Source organism: Psittacula echo (genome assembly GCF_963264785.1).
Source record: "Psittacula echo genome assembly, chromosome: 8".
NCBI classification, from domain to species: Eukaryota; Metazoa; Chordata; class Aves; order Psittaciformes; family Psittacidae; genus Psittacula; species Psittacula echo.
Window position 1 is genome coordinate 6,955,318 of NC_137744.1, and position 19,198 is coordinate 6,974,515.

Below are 19,198 nucleotides of genomic sequence, written 5' to 3' on the forward strand. Positions count from 1 at the left end.
TACATGTGGCCTTCATGGGTGCCTTTGGTCAATATTGGTAGAGGGACTTACTTTGTTCTGTAAGTGTTGCTTTAAGTTTTTAGTTTCTCAGACTTCATCACTTGCTGAAGTGCTTGTTTTCACAAAGAGGTTCGTTAAATCCTAGACTGCTGGGTGACCCCTTCTACCTTGTCACTACTTGCAGTTTCTCTTTGCATATCTGCTATCTGTGAGTCCTTTACTGCTAAAACAGTTTATAGCTAAGACCTTTAGAGCTGGGTGAGTCGGTTACACAGGACAACATTATAGTTCATCTTTTGTGCTCATGCTTTTTCTGTTTGTTGTAGCCTGGCTGTACAACTTGAGTGCTTGGTTGTACAGAAATTCTGCCTTTGTAGCTCTATACCAGCAAATGAACTTGCTGGTTGGTCAGGCTTCAGAACAAGCGATCTTTTATAGTGAAAAAAAGATGTTTTGTTTTATAGAAAAAAATAAATGAATATTGTCAACACTCCTGCAGCAAAACAACTGCTACTCTGTTCTCAGAAGTGTCCTGAGCATAGTGTTTGTGTAACTGATGCTTACAACTCAGCAAGTGTAGAAGCCCTTATGAAACCATAGATAAATAGAGAATGCTCCTTGGCAGGAGTGGGTGCCTCACGTTGTGCTGTTTATATCGGGGGCTATTGTTTTTGAAGTGTGTCACTTCTAACTGGAAGAAGTACAGCTCTTTCTCCAGTTAGGAAAACTGCCTGCTTTACCCTCTTCCCAGATAATTTGGATTCCCTCACTTTGCTCTCTGTGTCTTTCAACAAGGGACAGAAGAAAAGATTCAGATTCAGGAAACCTCACAGCTTCTGTGAAGTTCTTGCTTTTGCATACTATTATCTTGCTTGGTTTTATGTGTTGATACAGAATTCTGGGAATAAAATAACCCAACAGATTGTATGGAAGTTTCAAATGTGTTGCTTTAATTTAACAAATAGATACACGCAAAGGCACTTACAGATGGGAATAACTTTCAAATATGGCGCATCACCTTTTCTAACTGATAAAAAGCTAGAATTAGTTGGGTCTGGATTAAAGGGTTCAAATTAAACTCAGAGTTGTGGTTCAAGTTATTTTTGGCACAGTCTGTCTGACTTCTCTGAGAAGTAACATGAATTCAATTCAACACATGGCACTAACCGTGGCTTCCCGAAAGTTGTCAGCATGTGAGAAATACCTGATTTAATATGAACTGGTAACTTGTTTATATGTATCTTTCAGCAGCTTCTCTTTAAAACCAGGGAAATACTGATTATTTTATAATTTGTGGAGCTTATAAGTTTCACGCATACATGCGGATTGCTGTAAATCAGGTCTTTTGATTTTTGCACAGGTCTCCTCAGCAATTACTTACATATATATTTAATTATATACTTTTATATATAAAAGGCCTCATTTATAGAATGCTATAAATAGAATTTTACCACTCAGAAGGCAGCAATTGTCTTTTCTTTCTAAATAGGCTACTATCATATGGGGTGTGTATAGTTCCTGGTTTGATTATTGAGGGTTTTGCATTGTTAATGGCAATTTATAATTAAGAAAGGGAAAAGAGCAATTTTATTTTATTCCTTCTTTGCTGTGCTTCTAGCTGATTTTGAGAATTGTCTGCTTGAAGTGCTGCATTTGTGGCAAAGGGAATGGAATGGGTATACTTACCTGCACTTTCAAAGCACTGGCGATGAATGTCATCTCTTTGTTAATATATAGGTGATGAAATAACGGAAGGGTTTTTCATGGGTCATGAGGAGAATGGTTCCTTGAAACTCAGGTGTCAGTGATGAAAAACATTTACAAATATTTTCCTTATTCCACAGCTTCCGTTTGAAATGGAAATTTATTACATCCAGCATGTGATGCTTTATGTTGTGCCCATCTATCTGCTGCGGAAAGGAGGTAGGTTGGCAATTTACTCTATACGTATTGAATTGGTCCCGTACAGTGAAAAAGATGTGCTGAATGGTTACCACAGGCTTCACTCTTACTCATATTTTACCAATTTTCTCTGTGTTGTTAACTAATAGTTTCCCATGTTAAGCTGGAGTTGCAGCTGAGGTAGCAAAGACTTTTGTCAGGCAGTGAAAGGAGAATTAAAAAAGGTCTTTTGCCCAAAGGAATATTAAGAATGGATTGGCATAATGTGCACTCTCTTCCTGAGTAGCATCTCTGCCATCTTGCGGCATTTTTAAGTTGTTGTTGGAGTGTACTTTTAAGACTTTTGCTTTCTTAAATGCATCTTGAAGTACTGCAACTTCAAATGAGCTGAAAAAAGTTGTTATTATATCCCCATGTAAATATTAGTTGGCATTCTGAAGCTCTAATGAAATGTAGTGACACATATTAATGAAATGAACTAGCTTGCTTCTTATCTCTTCTGATAAGATTACTGTCTTGCATTCACTTATACCATAATAGTTCAGAAAGTCTGGGAATCCCAAATTGTTCCACTAGCCAGTGTTTTTTCTAATTGTGGCTCCTTAGAAGGGAATGCAGGATGTGTTTATCTGGTGTGATGCTCTGCCCCCCTCTAGCGTTGATGTGCCTCCAGCTGCATTTTCCAGCAAAGCTAAGTTGTTTCATCCAGGAAATAAAAGGTGATAATTTGTGATCCATATGTTCAGTGACCTTCAATGAAAACCCCGAGGCTGTGACATCAAAGAATGGGATACAGCTTAGCAAATGCTCAGGACAAGCAGAGTCAGCCTCTTCCGTTCTGGTGAATCTGCTGTATTTTATAGCAGCAGTTACTACAGTACTTCACACTTACTGCACTATAGGTTTGTAACCTTTTTGTTTTTCACTGCTGAGAGAAACCAAACAAAAATGATCCGAAGGAAAACATGAAGTGTAATACTTCAAAAGATTCTGTTTCTTTCTCTTACCAGAGTAATATGCCACGCAAATTTAATTTTAATATGTCTTTGAGATCTTAAAATTCTGGCAAATAATGCAGAAGTGCAGTATAGTTGTTGAAGTTACACAAACTCCTAATCATTGCAGGAGGAAGGTAGAGAGAGGGAGGAGGTGTAAAAAGCCATGTAATATACTGTAGGTAATGACAAACCACGTTCTTGTGATGTCGCTAAATCACTTCTTTTGATGGCCTTGAATTTCCTATATAACATCATTTTAAGGCATGTTTGGTTTTGGGGTTTTTTTGGTTGCTTTAAGGTTTGGCCTTGAAGTATTCCTCTGACCTTTGTTGGGTTGGTTTAGTTTCTTGTTAGTTTTGAGGTAAAGGTTCTCTGGGTTCTTGGGTGCCTGTTTCCTGGGGCTGATAGGGCTGTATCTGCATTTGGAGGGCTTTGTGTTGCACAGTTGTTCCCTAGTGCCCCCTTTATTAATTTACAGGTATTTGCTGCCATCTAATGTTGACCTGATAGCAGTGACATTTCTAGAAGAACTTTAGCATCAGTTGAGACTGCCTTAGGCTGTCTGACTAATAACTGTTCCATTGCTTATGCAGTTGGCTCTCATCACCTGACTGACTGTAATACCTCCTTAGCAAAGCACCCATGGACTTTTGTAGGAGTTATGGCTAGTGCAACAGGAAGACCTAGTGTATGAAAAAATTACTTAGCTTAAAAACATTTGTTACTATGTTGTCATTTCACTAGCACCTTTGTTTACTTTCTGAGTAGATCACACCCTATATTCTAATTATATGTTGTAAAATTTGCTTTTTCATCACTGACATTGGTTGGCATGCAGCTTTATTTCTGGATTTAAGATAGAAGTTTCTATCAGTGAATCTATGGATTATGACTGGGAGGAGTAATTGAAGGGTAGTAAAATTGAAAACATTAAAATGAATGGATTGCATGTGGAAGTATATACCAAACCAGTTTTGAGAATCTGTCAATTTTACTGATGGTCTTAGTAGAAGCTCAAACTTTTCTCAAAGGCAGGTTGAGCAGAACATCTGAAGCAGAGCTAGTTCGTGGCTTATTCTACACAGAACTGCATGTCCAAGTTTGTTGACATGCTACTTGAGCATCGTACCAGTCATGCAAACACATCCAATTACCTGTTGAGGGAGTTCCTTTTGAAAGGAAACTGTGTGACAATAAGCAAGGGCTGTAATCATTTAATCATTTGCTTTCTCTTCCTGCTGTTCATTACAGTGGTGAAGACTGGTCATGTTGCACACATCATCTTCATGTCCCCCCCATGTAGGTGCAGGGGATTTACCATGCTCGGGATCAAATTGATGAGAGAGATGTTCAGAACTTAGCCTGGTGTGTTGCAGTGAACTCACTGAAGCTCAAGGATGTATTCCCTCTTGGGGATTAAGACCTTTTTCTCTCTTCCTCTTCCCTTGCTTCCCCCTCTGAACTGAGTGTATACAGATTCCTGTATTTCGCTTTCTAACATATTTTCTTTCTAAGTTTATGAATGCATACGCATGCCAGGCTAGACAAATAAATGCTTATGCACTATGGCTCAGATCTTTCTTGGTTGCAGTGAGGCTGTCATGCAAAATAGATGTAGCGTAGACATAATATGCCAACATAGAAGATTCATAACTCAAGGCAGTTCTTACATCTGCAGTTGGCAACTTCTTTGCTGAATGAATCTCACCTTGTATCACCTGTGAACCCTACCAAAATTACAGTATGTGCCTGGGCAGGACACAGCATTCCTGAAATAGCTGAATAGGCTATTTTGGTTTTCTCTTGTCCTTCAGAGGTGAGGCCCTAGCTTCCCTGTCAAAACAGTATGATTGCCTTTGTTGCTCCTGGATTGGTTTACTGTTGCATCAGATGACTGATAGGATTGGCAGGAGGGAGGTGCAATGAGTGAGTTGTCAAGGTGCAAGGAAGAAGACAGGAACCACAGCAGGGAAAATTTAGATCATGGAACCAACCCTTTCATTGAAAAACTCTTCAAACCACATTCATCTACAGCTAAACTGGTCTTCTGAGGCATATGAGTATGCTCCGATAGTTATACTTTATGGTCCTAGGATAAAGGCTTAAGGAGATGACAGCTGAGCATGTGTAATGTCTCTTCTAACTGCCACGAATATTGCAACAGTGCATTAATCTGACCTTTTAAGATCAAGGCATTAGAGACCTTCATTGGTGTTCAGGGTAACTTAGTTTTTCTAACTGTATATTCTTAACATAATGAAAAAATTATTAAAATCTAGCTTGTACTGCATCAGCCTTAAAGACTCACAGCTCTTGCCTGTCTTGGTCCTTAAGCTAGTTTGGTCAGATTTTCAGATGGATTTGACAGGATTAGATATGCACCTCATTTCAGAGCTTCAAATCGTATTGAAATTTGATCCAAGTGGAATTTTTATTTCCTGAGTGCTGTAAGTAAATGGTATCATGCCACAGCAGTTTGAAATAAGAGTTAATTTATAGCAGCTCCCTAGCACTGCTAGATCAAGAGAGAATCTTTCTCATGTTTTGAGATTCTCAGCATTATTTAATTGAATTAATAATAAAGCAGAAAAGGATGTTAGTGTTGAGGTTTTTTAGGATTTTGTTGCTTCAGGGAGCAATCTGATGTATGAACCTGTACCTGAAGTTCCAGGATAGCAGGTATGTTTAATCGGAGGACGTTGTGTTGGTGTCGGAGTGATTGTGTGGCTCTTTCACTTTTAGCCTGCAGGGGGAGATAGTCTCTAGCACCCGCTGTCGAGGTGGCTATGCAAATTCTCAGCAGTCACAATTCAAATACAGGTTGTCCACGCTGAGGAGATAGTAAAATTGATTTGGTTGTGGTTTTTTTGGGGGGTGGGTAAAATCTTTTGGAGCCAAACCTGACAGCAGTGGCATTGCAAATTCTGGACAGTCCTATGGTCTGACCCCGTGTATTTTAAAAACTGAATGACTGTTGTGTAGCTGTGCACAAGCAGACAGACATATACACCCTAAATAATCAAGTAGGTGAGTTTTTTGCTGGGGGTACAGTTGGAATTTTCAGCTTATAAGGCAGGTGCTATATGTTGATAAACAATAAAGAAGCTGTCTCTTTGACTTCAGTCATAAAGCCCTTTCCTTTTTTGATCCAAGTATCTTCAAAAATGGCATCAGAAGAGTTGAAGTTCTATAGCACTGTCAGAAAGTCAGTAGAAGCTGATCATTTCTTTCCCCCCCCCCCCCATGGAGAATGCCTCTGTCACACTTCAGATGGACAGAAGGAGCTTTCCAGCTTTCCTAAGGGCACTGCAGTGTTTCTCACCTGTTGAGAAGCTGAACTAAGTTGTAAGATGTAGAACACAGATACCAAGTACAGACGAAAGGATCATGTTTCCTGTGGCTGTAAACTAGGAAAGTGCAAATTGAAGCATTTGGGGATCTAAACTTGTGCTTTCCATTGGCTTCCAGACTCACTGGCAAGGGGTGGGGGTTTACCACATTTAAAGATATTTCAAGCTGCTGTACTCTTTCTCAGCCACTTCCTCGCTTTTTGACAGTTGACTGTATTTAGCTATATCTTTTCTTAGCTTTTAAACGGAGTTATAAGGCAGACTTTATTATATACCTTAGTAGTAATGCAGGAAAATATCACTATGTACTTGAATATAGCTAGGACTTTAGTTTATCTCTGTCCTCAGTGAAATACTTGATAATGTAAAGTAGAGCTCTTTCACTGAAACTCCTGGAGACCTGTCAACTCTTGTGTATTATTTTCCTACTCTCCTGCTGGCAGCTTCCATGTTCTTATTTCCAGCTTTACTTCCTGAATCCCATGTATTAGATGTAAATGCCTGGTTCACTGCCTGGCTGTGCTTGGACTGTGGCACGTTGAGCAGCAGGGAAGCTGTTGTGTTCAGCAGCCAGAGGTGTGTGCTGTTGCTCTGACTGCAGGCTAATGCTCCAGTCTCTCTTCTAGCTTGATCATTTCAGGATAATCTTGTTTGATGATTTAAGAGAGCTGGAGAAGAGGAAGAGGGGACATGCCTCTGTTGTGTGACCCTTCCCTTTGAAATGTTGGGGGCTTGTTAAAACTAAATAAGGAAGTTAATGTGGCATTCTCTGTGTGGGCCCAGGGTCAGTTCTCAGAGACAGAGAAGTTTAGAAGGGTGTGTACTGGTATATGGAAGAATTACCACTGTATGAAGGAAGAGGGAGAACTGCTGCTGCTTTCTGGAATATAAAGAATGGTTCCTGAGAGGAGTAGGGAATGTAAGACCCCTGTCTGAGCTGATTCTGGTGAGAGTAGCCGGCATCGAGGGAAACGGAAATCTCCTGGCATAAGGTAGTGTTTTGAAATCTACACAGATTCAGAGCAGCTGTAGGGGAAACAGTGGGTTTCAAGCTCATCCTCTTGAGAACATTTTTCCTGTTTTCCCCTGGAAAGGAAGTTTCGTCTCGGCTAGTTCAGTAGGCTTCACTATTAGAATTAAATTAACCCTTTGATCAAGGGAACTGAAATGAAAATAAATTTGCCTTTGCATTTTTATAAACTTGAAGATGAAGGAATGGTAATAGTTGCTTTGAGGGTGTGTTGAGCTGGAAAACTGGAAAAGCTCTATCAAGTGTAGTGGGAATGAAAGCAGGGCATTAAGTAGGAGAAAGATTCTTCTAGTACCCTACTAAATTAAAAAATTGTACTACATTTAGGTTCTAATGCTCTAACTCAAACAGGGGAGTCATTTTTTCCTGCCACATGTTTTCACAAAAATACAAAAGGAGGATTATTTTCTATTAAAGTGTGTTCAGATTTTTACAAGCCTGTATTTTGAGAACTTCAAATAAAAATAGTAGTTCAGAAGAACACTGGAACTAGCACAAGGCATTGGGGGAAGCAGTGTAAAAGAAATTGAGTCTCTTTGTCGATGCTGAGAATTTTAAAGCCATGCTTCCACTTCCAAATTAAATTGCCATGTTCAAGGTCAACAAGTTCTTGTTGCAGGAGCAGATGATGAACCCCAAGACCTTCAAACTATATGAAATCCTTCCTATCAATGCTATTGAAATAATGAAGTTTAAATTGAAATAGCTACTGCCGTGCTATTTCAACACAAGAGCAAATACACAGCCTACTTGGATGACCCTGATTTGGGAACGGTCTCAATTGTCTGGGGCATGAGGATTTTTTAGATAAGTGCCAGACTGGTAGTTGGATTAAGTTTTGAAGAGTGCTTAACACAGAAGAATTGCATGGGATCCTTAGTGAACAGAGCAGTGAAACTCACTTCTACCTATGGAAATTGGTTTCCTATGTAAACAGCAAAGAGCTTTTGCCAAAACCACCACAGGCCATTCAAGCAGCCACTCAGCTGGGTCTCAGTTTTCCTGTTTGTATGTTTCTGTTAACAGACTGTGTACTATAGTACAGTGCAGTGTACCACCACACTGCTCCCTTAAACAGGCATCTGCTGAATAGCAAGACCATGGAGTAATGAGATTTATAGTCATTATTCTTCTGCTGATAAATGTACAGAAAATATCCCAGCTATGAATTTGAAATGAGTTTCCCAAAGCACACTTGGAAATCCAGAGCACTCTGAAGTGTTTCTGTGTAGAGGTCATTGTTTCCTTTTTGTCCCTTGATGTCCAAATAATGATACTGCTGAAAACCACACTGTTATTTTCAGGATTGTGAAGTCTAGCAAGGAGGGCTTTTTCTATTACAAAGTGAAATCAAAAGTCTGTAGAGGGCGAGAGCTGCTAATGGACTTTTGTGAGGTTTGCAACAGAGAGAGGATGTAGCAGAGTGAAATTCTGTGCTGCAGGAACCTGAACAGCTTTCCTAAGAGACTTCTGAAGTACGATTCCCCGATGAGATTGAAGCTGGACATGAGAAGCTTGAGTTCAAAGCCAAATTATGTCACTGATCTGTTTTGTCACCTCGTGCAATTTCCTCACTCTTTAAGGGACTGCTTTGTCCCTCCAGTCTCATTTCATAGTTGGGTTCACTGGTCTATTTTAGCATTAATATACTACCTGCACTGTAACCAGGTAAGTTCACGTGAAACCTGGTTTGGTGTAGCAGTACTCTGCCAGTTCCTGGCAGCTGTTTCAGATATCTTATTTGAATTTTATCTTATGTTTTACATCTATGTTAAACGTGCACCTAAAACTGCAAAGACAATAGAAAAAAGCTTTGCAAGTCAAGCAGTGTTTTCTTTACAGCTGAGCATGAAGCATTTCTTTATAGTTTGACCAGGTCACATAAAGTTGGTTCAGCCAAAAATAGAGCCATGGTCTCCTGAACTCTGACAGTAAGGCTGGCTGCTTCCTCTCTTGCTGTCTGTAATGAAAAACCATATTCAGGGTGGTGTCACGTATCTGATGTTTTCAGGCAGTGGAGTTTAATGAATATCATTGTGATTAAAGAACAGTCTCCAAATCGGATACCAGCTCTTAGCTCATGCCTCCTGAGTGTGTTTGAAGAATTACACTGTTGTGAATTTTTCCTTTAGCTGTAGAGCATTCCACTTTGAATAAGTCATGTAGAGTTCTTTTTTACCTTTGGGTTTTGTTTATACTTGAGACACTTCTGACCTTCACCTTCCCACTGGATAAGGCATCTTATAAGCTGCCTTATGTTTTCAGAGTAGCTTCTCTGCTCATATTTATCATAGTCGCACCAAATCACAGCTAGCTTACTAAAGCATGGTGTGCAGTTGTTTCTTAGGTAATTACACTAATACTGTTGCTCATTAAAGTCAATGAGTGATACATGGGGTGCATATGTGCTGCCGTCATTCAAGTGTACAATCAATGCTGTACTAGCAATAGGGAAGCTGTGTTACTGAGAGTGGACAATGAATAGATGCACAGTTTTAGACAATAAAGTGATATTTAAATTGAATTATTTCAGGTAGCTACTGCAAAATCAATCTGCAATGGCATGATGGAAGAAAACTATGCAGAAAAGAATTGTAAAAGGGCAACAGGGCTTGAAAAAGCATCTCTAGAGGTTTTAAACCTGAGACAGGATGCAACATTCTATGGTGGTGTGGCAAAGCAAATAACAGCACTTAGGTGCCTTTATCTACATATGATACCATACGCAGGAATACTCATACCAGCTTTACTCTGGTGAGTTCTGTCATGGGTAGTTACACACTTGTAGTTCTGTGAGCTCTCAGTAGCATTGTACAGTATATGCTGAAGTCTGTAATTACTTCCTGGTAATTACAGCATGTGCCTGCTAGCAAAGGCTGATATGAATATTGCAGTCTGTGCTGTAAGCTATCCTCTGAGTACTGGATGCACGTTCCTACATTTGGTAGTATCTAATGGATCATAGAGCAAAGACAGATAAAAATTGCCAGTGTATTTTTATAATTGTCTGAAACTCTGCAACTTCTTACAGCAGCTGAGCAGCATGACATTGGGCACCTTTTGTGTCCCTAGGTTATTAAAGTTGTAAGGAAAACGATGGTTTTTCCTCATATCTTACACTGAAATTTTCATGCCTACTAGTATGAGTCTTGAGGACTCTGTAAACTGGTTTTGTGTTCACTTTATGATGTTTGAATATCTAATTCCCAAAATAGTCTTGTAGCTAAGGGTACTTTTATTGCATCTGATTTCCTTGGTATGTTCTATATCATGTCACATTGCTTGTTGTAAGGAAGTTGACAAAAGCTAGTTTCAGGAGGGGAGAGACAGGTGAATTCGGGAATAATGTGATATCAGCTACTTCGTTTGAAGGTATAAAGTATTTTACAGCGTCTGTGATATCTACTGATGATAAAATTGTTTATTGTGTATGTCTGAAAATGTCTCCAAAGCAGTTTTCAGTTAAAAGCACAGTCTATCGTTATGGATTGACTACTCTGCACAGTTTTTCTGTTCCTAGGCATGATTGGTGCAAGTTACTTTCTAGTAATTGTTACAAACAACCATAACATTAGGAAATGTCAATTAGGCTGTGCTCTAATACCGTGCTGTGTTCTGCATGCTGAACTTGTAGCCCCCATGAGATACAGCTGTTTAAGTATGGATAGCCTGATTTTTCAAGATTCACTGTATACCATTGCATTAAAGTCATTCAGTACTTCAGTGTAGAAGGAAACATAAGGTAAAAATCACCGGTGTTGGTGAAAAATAGGTGAGCTGAATGAGGTAATATATTGTATGTTTTATTGCTGGACCACAAGGAGGGAAGACACTGTTGAGAATGCTCCAGGTAAGAAATGAGGCTCTCAAATATTATTGCTAAGATGGAATTGAGTAGGTTATCAGCTGTAGCCAGATGCCCTAACGTCCACAGAGCAGAAGAGAGAGGATTATTCATGAGTGTTTAATGGACACAGCAATTCAGCTGAACACTAATGTATTCCTTTCTTTTCAAGGTATCTACACTCCAGAACCACTCTGCAATTTCTGGTGGGCTCTTTTATCCACGGGGTTTATGTTTGTATATCATTTTAGCATCTTGCAGATTCTGGGCTTGGTAAGTAAATATTAATAAATGGATAGTTTGCAAGTACATTCAAAGTTTATGGCTAGTTTATAGATGGATAAGTCTGCTTGCATGCAAATTTTTAATTGCATGTTCTAATAAGCATTTGTATCATATCTCACAAGTATCAGTGCAATATTTCATAAATTGGTTATGTACCTGCATAAATCCATCTATTAAATGAACAACTGAATTTGGATCTGCTTTCCTTCTGAAAGCTGCCCTGTTCAAGTTGAACAAAGGAGCGTCACCGAAACAGTTTTGATTATGATGGTAATTTCAAAATTACCATTTTAGGTGTCTGAATTGGTGCAACACAAAAATAGTGTTAATTTCTAAATTTGTTGTCACTTTCTCAGGTTACAGAAGTGAATTTGAACAACATGTTGTGCCCAGCCGTCTCAGATCCTTTTTATGGGCGCTGGTATCGAATTTGGGCATCTGGACACCAAACTGTCATGACCATGACTCATGGGAAGCTTGTAATCCTACTGTTTCACAGTGCCGTCCCCATCTTTAAATGTAGCTTGGACTTGCTTAAACTCCCAGCCAAGAAAATAGACTGAAATGTCTCCTCACAAGTAGTACGTACAGGAAGCAGATATACTTATACTGGAAAACAAAGAGGAGGGATGAGAGGACAATGGGTTTATACTTCTCCCCACAGTTTATTGCCTCAGAAAGACCTCTATAACCAAGTGAGGTTTTTTTAACTGCTGTTTCTCACTGCCTATTGCCAATGGCAAAATTAGTGGCCTTATTCTGGAAAAGGTTCATGTTTTATACATTTTGTGTAGATTACAGTAGAATCTTTCTAAGCCACCATTGAAAATGAGGCCAGGATCTGTCCACATTCCAGCAAAGACAGTGGCAGTGCTACCTCGTTTTGACTTACTTTCCATTAAATATAAGTACACTTATAGCATAGGAAATTAAGCAACACTCTAGTGATATGAACAGAACACACGCTGATATGCATCATCTTGGCTTAACTCTTAGCACTTGGAAGTTGCAAAATGATCACAGTGGAATGGTGTACACTTGATCTCCCAGTCATAAGTGCAAAACAGGGAGGTTCCACTATATTTCTTTAAGCTGGTTGAAAATATTGGGGAACAATAACTCATTCAAAAAAAAGTTTTTTGATTGACTGTTGAATTTCTAAGTTGCTGTGGATGAATATCTGTCTGGCTGAGTCCCATCAGGTCTTGATGCTTTGGAGGTGCTTTTATTTGAGTGAGTGGAAAAACACCATGTTGAAACAGTTTCAAAAGACCATGATACGTATAAGCTATGATGAGATATTTCATCCACTGTTCTGACCTGACTTTGAACAAAATGTTGGTTTTTTCACTTAGCTTGGACAGGAGAAGGAGTGGAGATACAAAGTCCAATGTTAACTTAAGAGTTTTCTTTTTTCTTTACTTACTAGCTTTTGAAACATTCTTCCTCTGTGTTCTACACTGATCCTCACTCAGTAGAGTGGAGAAAAAATGAAACAATATTCTCTCTCCACACCTCTAATACATTCTTTATATTGATTCCAAAATACAGACATAAAAAGGACCATCAAGTCAGTGCAGGCCTCTACTGAGAAGAAAGTGTTCCAGTTTACTAGTATGACTGAATCTTCCTGTCAACATGTCTTTTGGAGAACAGGATGTAGATAGATAGAATGATAAATAGTAAGCTGTGTGTACTTGTTCAAATTTTCCAAGGCTAGAGGAGAAACTGTTGGGCAGAAAGATGGGAAACCTTGAGAGTGTTTCTCCTGATGGTTAATTGTGAGCCTCTTATGCAGACTGTTGTATTTCAGGGCTGCAGGGATTTTGTTGTACAAAAGTTTGTTGCAATTTATAGATTCATTGTGTTGTCAAAGCTGTGACTTGTAAGATAAAACCATCATACCTCCTCCAGCTGAGTCACCTGAAGAGATATGTGATATATTGTGAAGTTAAGGTACAGTCATTTATACCTCAAGAAGAAAAAGTAAGAATGAGAAGTGGTTGGCTTTTTTGTTGTTGTTTTTTCCTTTCTCCTTAAATGTTTCATGGTGAGGAAACGAATGGCAACTTCAAATATTTTTACTCCATATGATTAAAGAAAAGGACAAATCAAAGATCTACTGTCCCACATTCTAATTTAATAACTAGTTTCTGGCTTTCTTCCATGCCTTGCAGTGTACATATATATACATCATAAATATACTGTACTTTCCCAACATGAGACCATGTGACACAAACCCAGACTACCCATCAAACACGTATAGCTTGGCTTGGTTATACAGACTGTATGGCTCCTTGTGTTTTTAATCAGAATTCAGAAAGCAAAGCACCTGAAAACAACTGCCAGCATTCAGAGTTACCTGTCAGTTGTTGAGCTTTCAAATGTCTAAGTACATAATGAATTAAATTATGTAGTAGTCCCACTGCTGCGTCAGTAAAGTGGGGCTTGTATTGCTTGTGGATTGGGGCCTAAAGAAGGAATCTGTTGGTATTGAAGGCCTGAATCTGTGGAGTCAGCTCTGTCACTGACGGAGCTGCTAAAGTGATAGAAGTTCTTGCTGTTTATTTCAGCAGATTCAGTATTTCCTGATGAAATACAGGGTGTTGCTGGGAGATGCTGAGATGCACAGTGCTGGATTTTAAAGCATGTCGCCAATATACTTCATGAAATAGCTGAATGAAACATACAGTGATTCTTCCCTCCCCATAGTTACTGTCAAGTGTATGATGGCTTATTTATTTACTTAAGAATTTGGCAAAATGCCTTATGTTGGATTCAGTCCTATTGAGAAGGAATGTTTTGGTATCACAGTAGAATGATTTTAGCCACATTTTGCAAATGGCTTTTAGCATTATTATTTGCTTAGCTTTTGTTTTTAAGAATCTTACTGTGTTTTAAATCTTTTCTTCAGAATATTGTAGCTCCTAGAAAAAAATCATGTGAAAAGTGGCAGCTTTTTTTCTTTTTTCTTTTTTTTTTTTTTTTTAACTCAACATTTCCTCTCTATATTCATATGCTTCAGGGCATTCTAAATAATTATGAAACAGCTGCTGTTTACCACCGCTGACTGCCTCTGGTCAATGAAGACTGCAGAAGCATTTAGATAAGCTCAGGTGTCTCACTCAGTGCAGGCTGTTTGCTTGGAATGCAAAATATGAGCTCTTCTGACTGACTGAAATTCAGTAGCAGGAATGGTAATGGAATACAGCTGACATGAGGGAAATCACTGGGGCATTTTGGATGAAAGGATGCTTGGTGTAGTTATACCACTTCTGCCATTTGACTTTCATAGCAGAGCCACTGTAAGTGGTTGTTCCTGCCTTCCTCCCACTCTGTATCACAGATGTCTCTTTCAGTCTCTGTGCTGTGCCGCTTGCTTTTCTCCCTTATGCTGGTCCAGTTGTTTTGAGTCACACTAGAAACTTCAGGCATAATTTCACAGCATGGAGTGTGCTGACAAAACTGCTCATCAGAGCCAATGGGACACTTGCATTTCCACTCCAAACCATACCAGTGCAGGTTCTGGAGCTTGTAAAATTCTTCTGTACCAATTTAAGTTGTTTAAATGCTTAACTGAACACGGTAATTCAGCAGAAAGCTAGAGAGATAAGCTAATTTCTACACTGAGCAAGAATTTTAGAAGTATTTGAGCTGCTATAAAAGAGTTGAATGGTGCAAGTGGAGTCAGGCGGGAGGGAAGGCAGTAGAACCTTCACCTCTTTGACAGTCAGCTGTTGCTTTTTTGCTTGTACAACATCAGTGAAGCTGGCTGAGTTAGAGCAGAATCATTTAGGTTGGAAAGGACCTTTATGAACATCGAGTTCAACTATAAACTTTACACTGCCAAGTCCATCACTAAGCCATGCGTCTACCTGCCACATCTCCGTATCTGTTAAATTCCTCCAAGGATGGTGACCCAACCATTTCCATGGGCAGCATGTTCCAGTGCTTGACAACTGTTTTGCTGAAGAAATTTTCCCTATTATCCAATCTAAGCCTCCCCTGGCACAACTTGAGGCCATTTCCTTTTGACCTATGGCTTGTTACTTGGGAGAAGAGACTGACATCTACCTCATTACACCTGCTTTTTAAGTAGTTGTAGAGAGTGAGCTTCCTTTGCTCCAGGCTAAACAACCTGAGCTTCCTTTGCTCCAGGCTAAACAACCCCAGCTCCCTCGACAGCTCCTCAGAAGACTTGTGCTCCAGATCCTTCTCCAGCTTTATTGCTTTTCTTCACTTTAGCACCTCAATGTCTTTCCTGTAGTAAGAGGCCCAAAAGTGAAGTTATTCCCTCCCTTCCCTTGCCCCTTTTTGAATGCTTTTCAAACTTAGTATTTCATTTTGATTTATAATATGGTGCCACAAAAGATTGTATCAGCATAGCTGAAACACAAGCTTCACAGAGGGTGAAGAACGGGTCAAAATGGGAACAGAAAGAGAATAAACTTCTGAAGCCAATGTCCTGGAACTTCACATCCTATATTCCTCAGCTGTCTCTGGTGTCTGTTTGGAATATGCATCAGACAGAAATTGTTCAACATGCAGGATATTGGTTTGAATGGGAAAGTAGAATACTTCATCTCCAGAGGGGTTATTTATCCTCTTCCCTGGCAGAGGCTGATTTTCTTTTCCCAGAATGGTTTATTTTATATGGATGATCTCTTAGGTTGCTTTTATGCTTATGTATGCTGGAAATTAAAGAGCGAAACTCTACTGCTGTTGTTGAAAGCTAATTGGCATTCTCTCCTGGGGTATTCTGCACACTATCTATGTCAAGATAACTTAAAGCTGTTGCCCAATACCTGTTGATGAGATTTTTCCATAGCAGCACTGCAGTGTACAATTGGAAGGGTCCTCCCTGGTCAAATGTTCCAAAATCTTTTGTCTCAGTGCTAACAATGTTGAAAACATGAGCAATAGCTATGGAGCACAGCAGAAGGTGGACCACAGAGCCAGACAGACTGTTGCTTTCAGCAGGAGCTTAAGCTGACTGTAAAATCTCACCACTAGCAGCTCAGGCACTGCACCAGAACCAGTTCTTGTGTGGTGCCAATGCCTTGACTTCACAGAGAAGTTGGTGTGTGTTGAGGTGTCTAAACACAGCCCTCTACTCTCTTAATTTTTAGTATTGTAGGCACTTTGTATATAAGAACTAAGAAGTGATGAAATTGATTACTCTTTCTGCCAGTGAACAACTGTTTCAGTTTGCCTCCAAAAGTACTCATAAATGAAGCATTGTCAACTACAATAAATTTGTTCACTGATGGGTTTATTTATGCAGCCTTACAGTAAGTAGTCCTCTAAAGCAGAAAAGTGAAATTTCTGCACCCACGATAACATCTAGCCATTCACCTGTGAATGTTGAGGTTGTTGTGCCGAGGCTTTAGCTGTCCAGGATACCTGTGGTGCTGTTCTTCAAGGATTCAGACAGTGTTCGCAGTGTTTGAGCTCCATCTGTTTATTTAACATTCTCCTATTTAAGTACCAAAGAAGAATTTGCATCTTGTTTCTTTCAAAGGGTTAAAATTAACAGCTCTTGAGCATGCTCGTATAAATCAATGAAAAGCCAGAGTCTACAACCACAACTTGGTTTTGGTTCAGCTTCTTGGGGCTTGATATATGCTGCTTATAAGTAAAGGCTCCCTGTGCTTAAGCAGATGCTGCCTTGCTGAAGTTGAAAGACAAGAAAAGTCACTCCATTTGCATACCTTAAGATTCTAGAGTACCTCATTGTAGATTTATCCATCTGTTTCTGGCTACAATCAGGGTTTTGATATTTCTGTATATTTTATATCATTTTGTAAAGCCCAATTGTATTTTTCTTTCCGAAACAGCTATCTGCAACTGTTAAATTACTGTACTTTTATGTCTTAAGTCTTGCATATAAACCCCAGGCATCTTTTCTATGCATCTACAGCTGATGGAAAATATGAATGTGCTGGTTTTCTCAGTGTTGCCGTTGTTCACTAGAGGTGGATTCTTAGGAATTATGTTAGTCCTATTAGTTAACAAAGCTCTGAAAAGGCCAAAACCCAGGAAGAGGATGTATGTCAGCCCTGTTAGGAGGCAAAGTTTCTGTGGGCAGACAAGTCAACTTTGATGTTTTCATTTTTACAGTGACAAGACTCATAACAAACCTGTTGATTTTTGTGATCTTGTGCTTAAAGTGATTATTGCTGTAAATCTGTCTCGCCGCTTTTAGTGTAACTTAGTCAAAGCCAAGCTGGTTTTTAAATGATTTTATTTTTCTTCAGGGCCAATTTTGTACTTTTTTTAACTTATTTCTGCATTTACTGAGTCATTCTCTCAATGCTGCAGAGGACGCAGCAGGCAGAACAGTGAGTATACCCACACCACTCTCACCAGCCAGGCTGTGCTGGGGAGCGCGGCTCAGGCACTGCCCTGAAGCACAAAGCAGTCTTGGGAAGCTTGCAGTTCTAGTTCTGTAACTCTCTAGTTCAAACATGGCATTATCCAGGCACAGAATGGTATGGCAAGGGTGAGGATGGATGTGGAGAGGCTCAACTGCTACGTATGCTGTTAGTTCTGAATAATTTGTAAGAGTGTTATGAATTTTGTAAACTTTTTAATGTGCTAAAACTTGGTTATGAGGTAACATTTACAAATAAGGGGTAATTTGTGTACTTGGTTTTATATTTTGGTCTGACGGTATTTTTTGTTGTTGTGCCCCGAGCCCAGATTACTGGGCAAATAGTTGTTAAACCTTTGAATTAAAACAAATAAATGCATTTTAATGGATACTGTACGGTTTTGTTATTCTAATCGTGCCAAGCATTGAGCCTGTCTTGCTTAAGACTTCTTGAAGCTAGGTAAGAAAACCAAATTGACTTCGCACTTCAGTTTGTAATATTAACACAGTCCTGAAGGGATTTTATTACTAGATAGCTAATCATCAAATGAGGTAAGAATATGGATTCTCCTGTCTTAAGCAATCTGTACTACTAGATGTAGTCTACCTTGTGCATAGCAGTTCCTGTGAGAACAATGATTACCAGGATTCCTGGAAGTTTTAAGCATTTAAGTATGACCCATGCCTTTTACCTGTCAATCCACACAAGCCAAGCCTGAGTTTACTGGCAGACCTCACTGTAGGACATTCATCCTTTAATCACTGTTTAAACATTCCCTGTCCATGACTTCCAAGTAAAGAGCTCAGGAAATGGTATTACAGTATGGTGATGCTTTCTTTATGCTTTCTCCACTGTTCTTCCCACAACCTTGGCAGTTTCTTTTAGTTCCTGTTCTATGTCACTTTAGTAGAAGATTGTAGAACATGTACAGAACTCTTTAGCTCAAAGCTTTGTTCTGAAGGCTCCTATAATTAAGGTACTCAGACAACCTCATACCATAGATGATGGCAAACTATTTTTATGCACTTCTGAAATTTTTCTGGCTGTAGTTTAAAAATACACTTAAATAGATGGCAATGATGTGACCCAGTAAATCTCAGTCAAACAAGTTATTTTCTTGTGTAAGATTCTTGGCAAATACTGTTCCTGTAAAAAGAACATACTGGATGTGCCGCTTCTATTGTATGTGCATTGTGAAAGTTTGACTTTCTTATGCAGCTGGGGATCAGAACCAATTCTCCAGCTTCATTTCTCTTGAGCAGTATAAAGACTGATACAACAGCTTAAGTGGAAATCTAGTGTGAAGTGCTTTATGGAAATCAGGGATGAACTAAGCAAGCAATTTCCTTTTTCAGGCACTGCTAATTGTCCTCTGCATCGCTCTATAACTAATTGCAAGTCAGCCTTTCATTGTT

General features: G+C 39.3%; 1 protein-coding gene across 1 annotated transcript in view; it reads left to right on the forward strand.

Annotated features, from left to right (window-relative positions):
- The window catches only part of TMEM164 (transmembrane protein 164), a 32,570-nt gene extending 20,511 nt beyond the window's left edge, over nucleotides 1–12,059 (forward strand). The window contains exons 4-6 of the mRNA XM_080624977.1: nucleotides 1,845–1,923; nucleotides 11,297–11,397; nucleotides 11,766–12,059. Of these exons, the coding sequence (XP_080481103.1) occupies nucleotides 1,845–1,923; nucleotides 11,297–11,397; nucleotides 11,766–11,972 (387 nt within the window). The 3' untranslated portion in view covers nucleotides 11,973–12,059. The remainder of the gene's footprint in view (nucleotides 1–1,844; nucleotides 1,924–11,296; nucleotides 11,398–11,765) is intronic.
- Nucleotides 12,060–19,198: the final 7,139 nt, after the last annotated feature.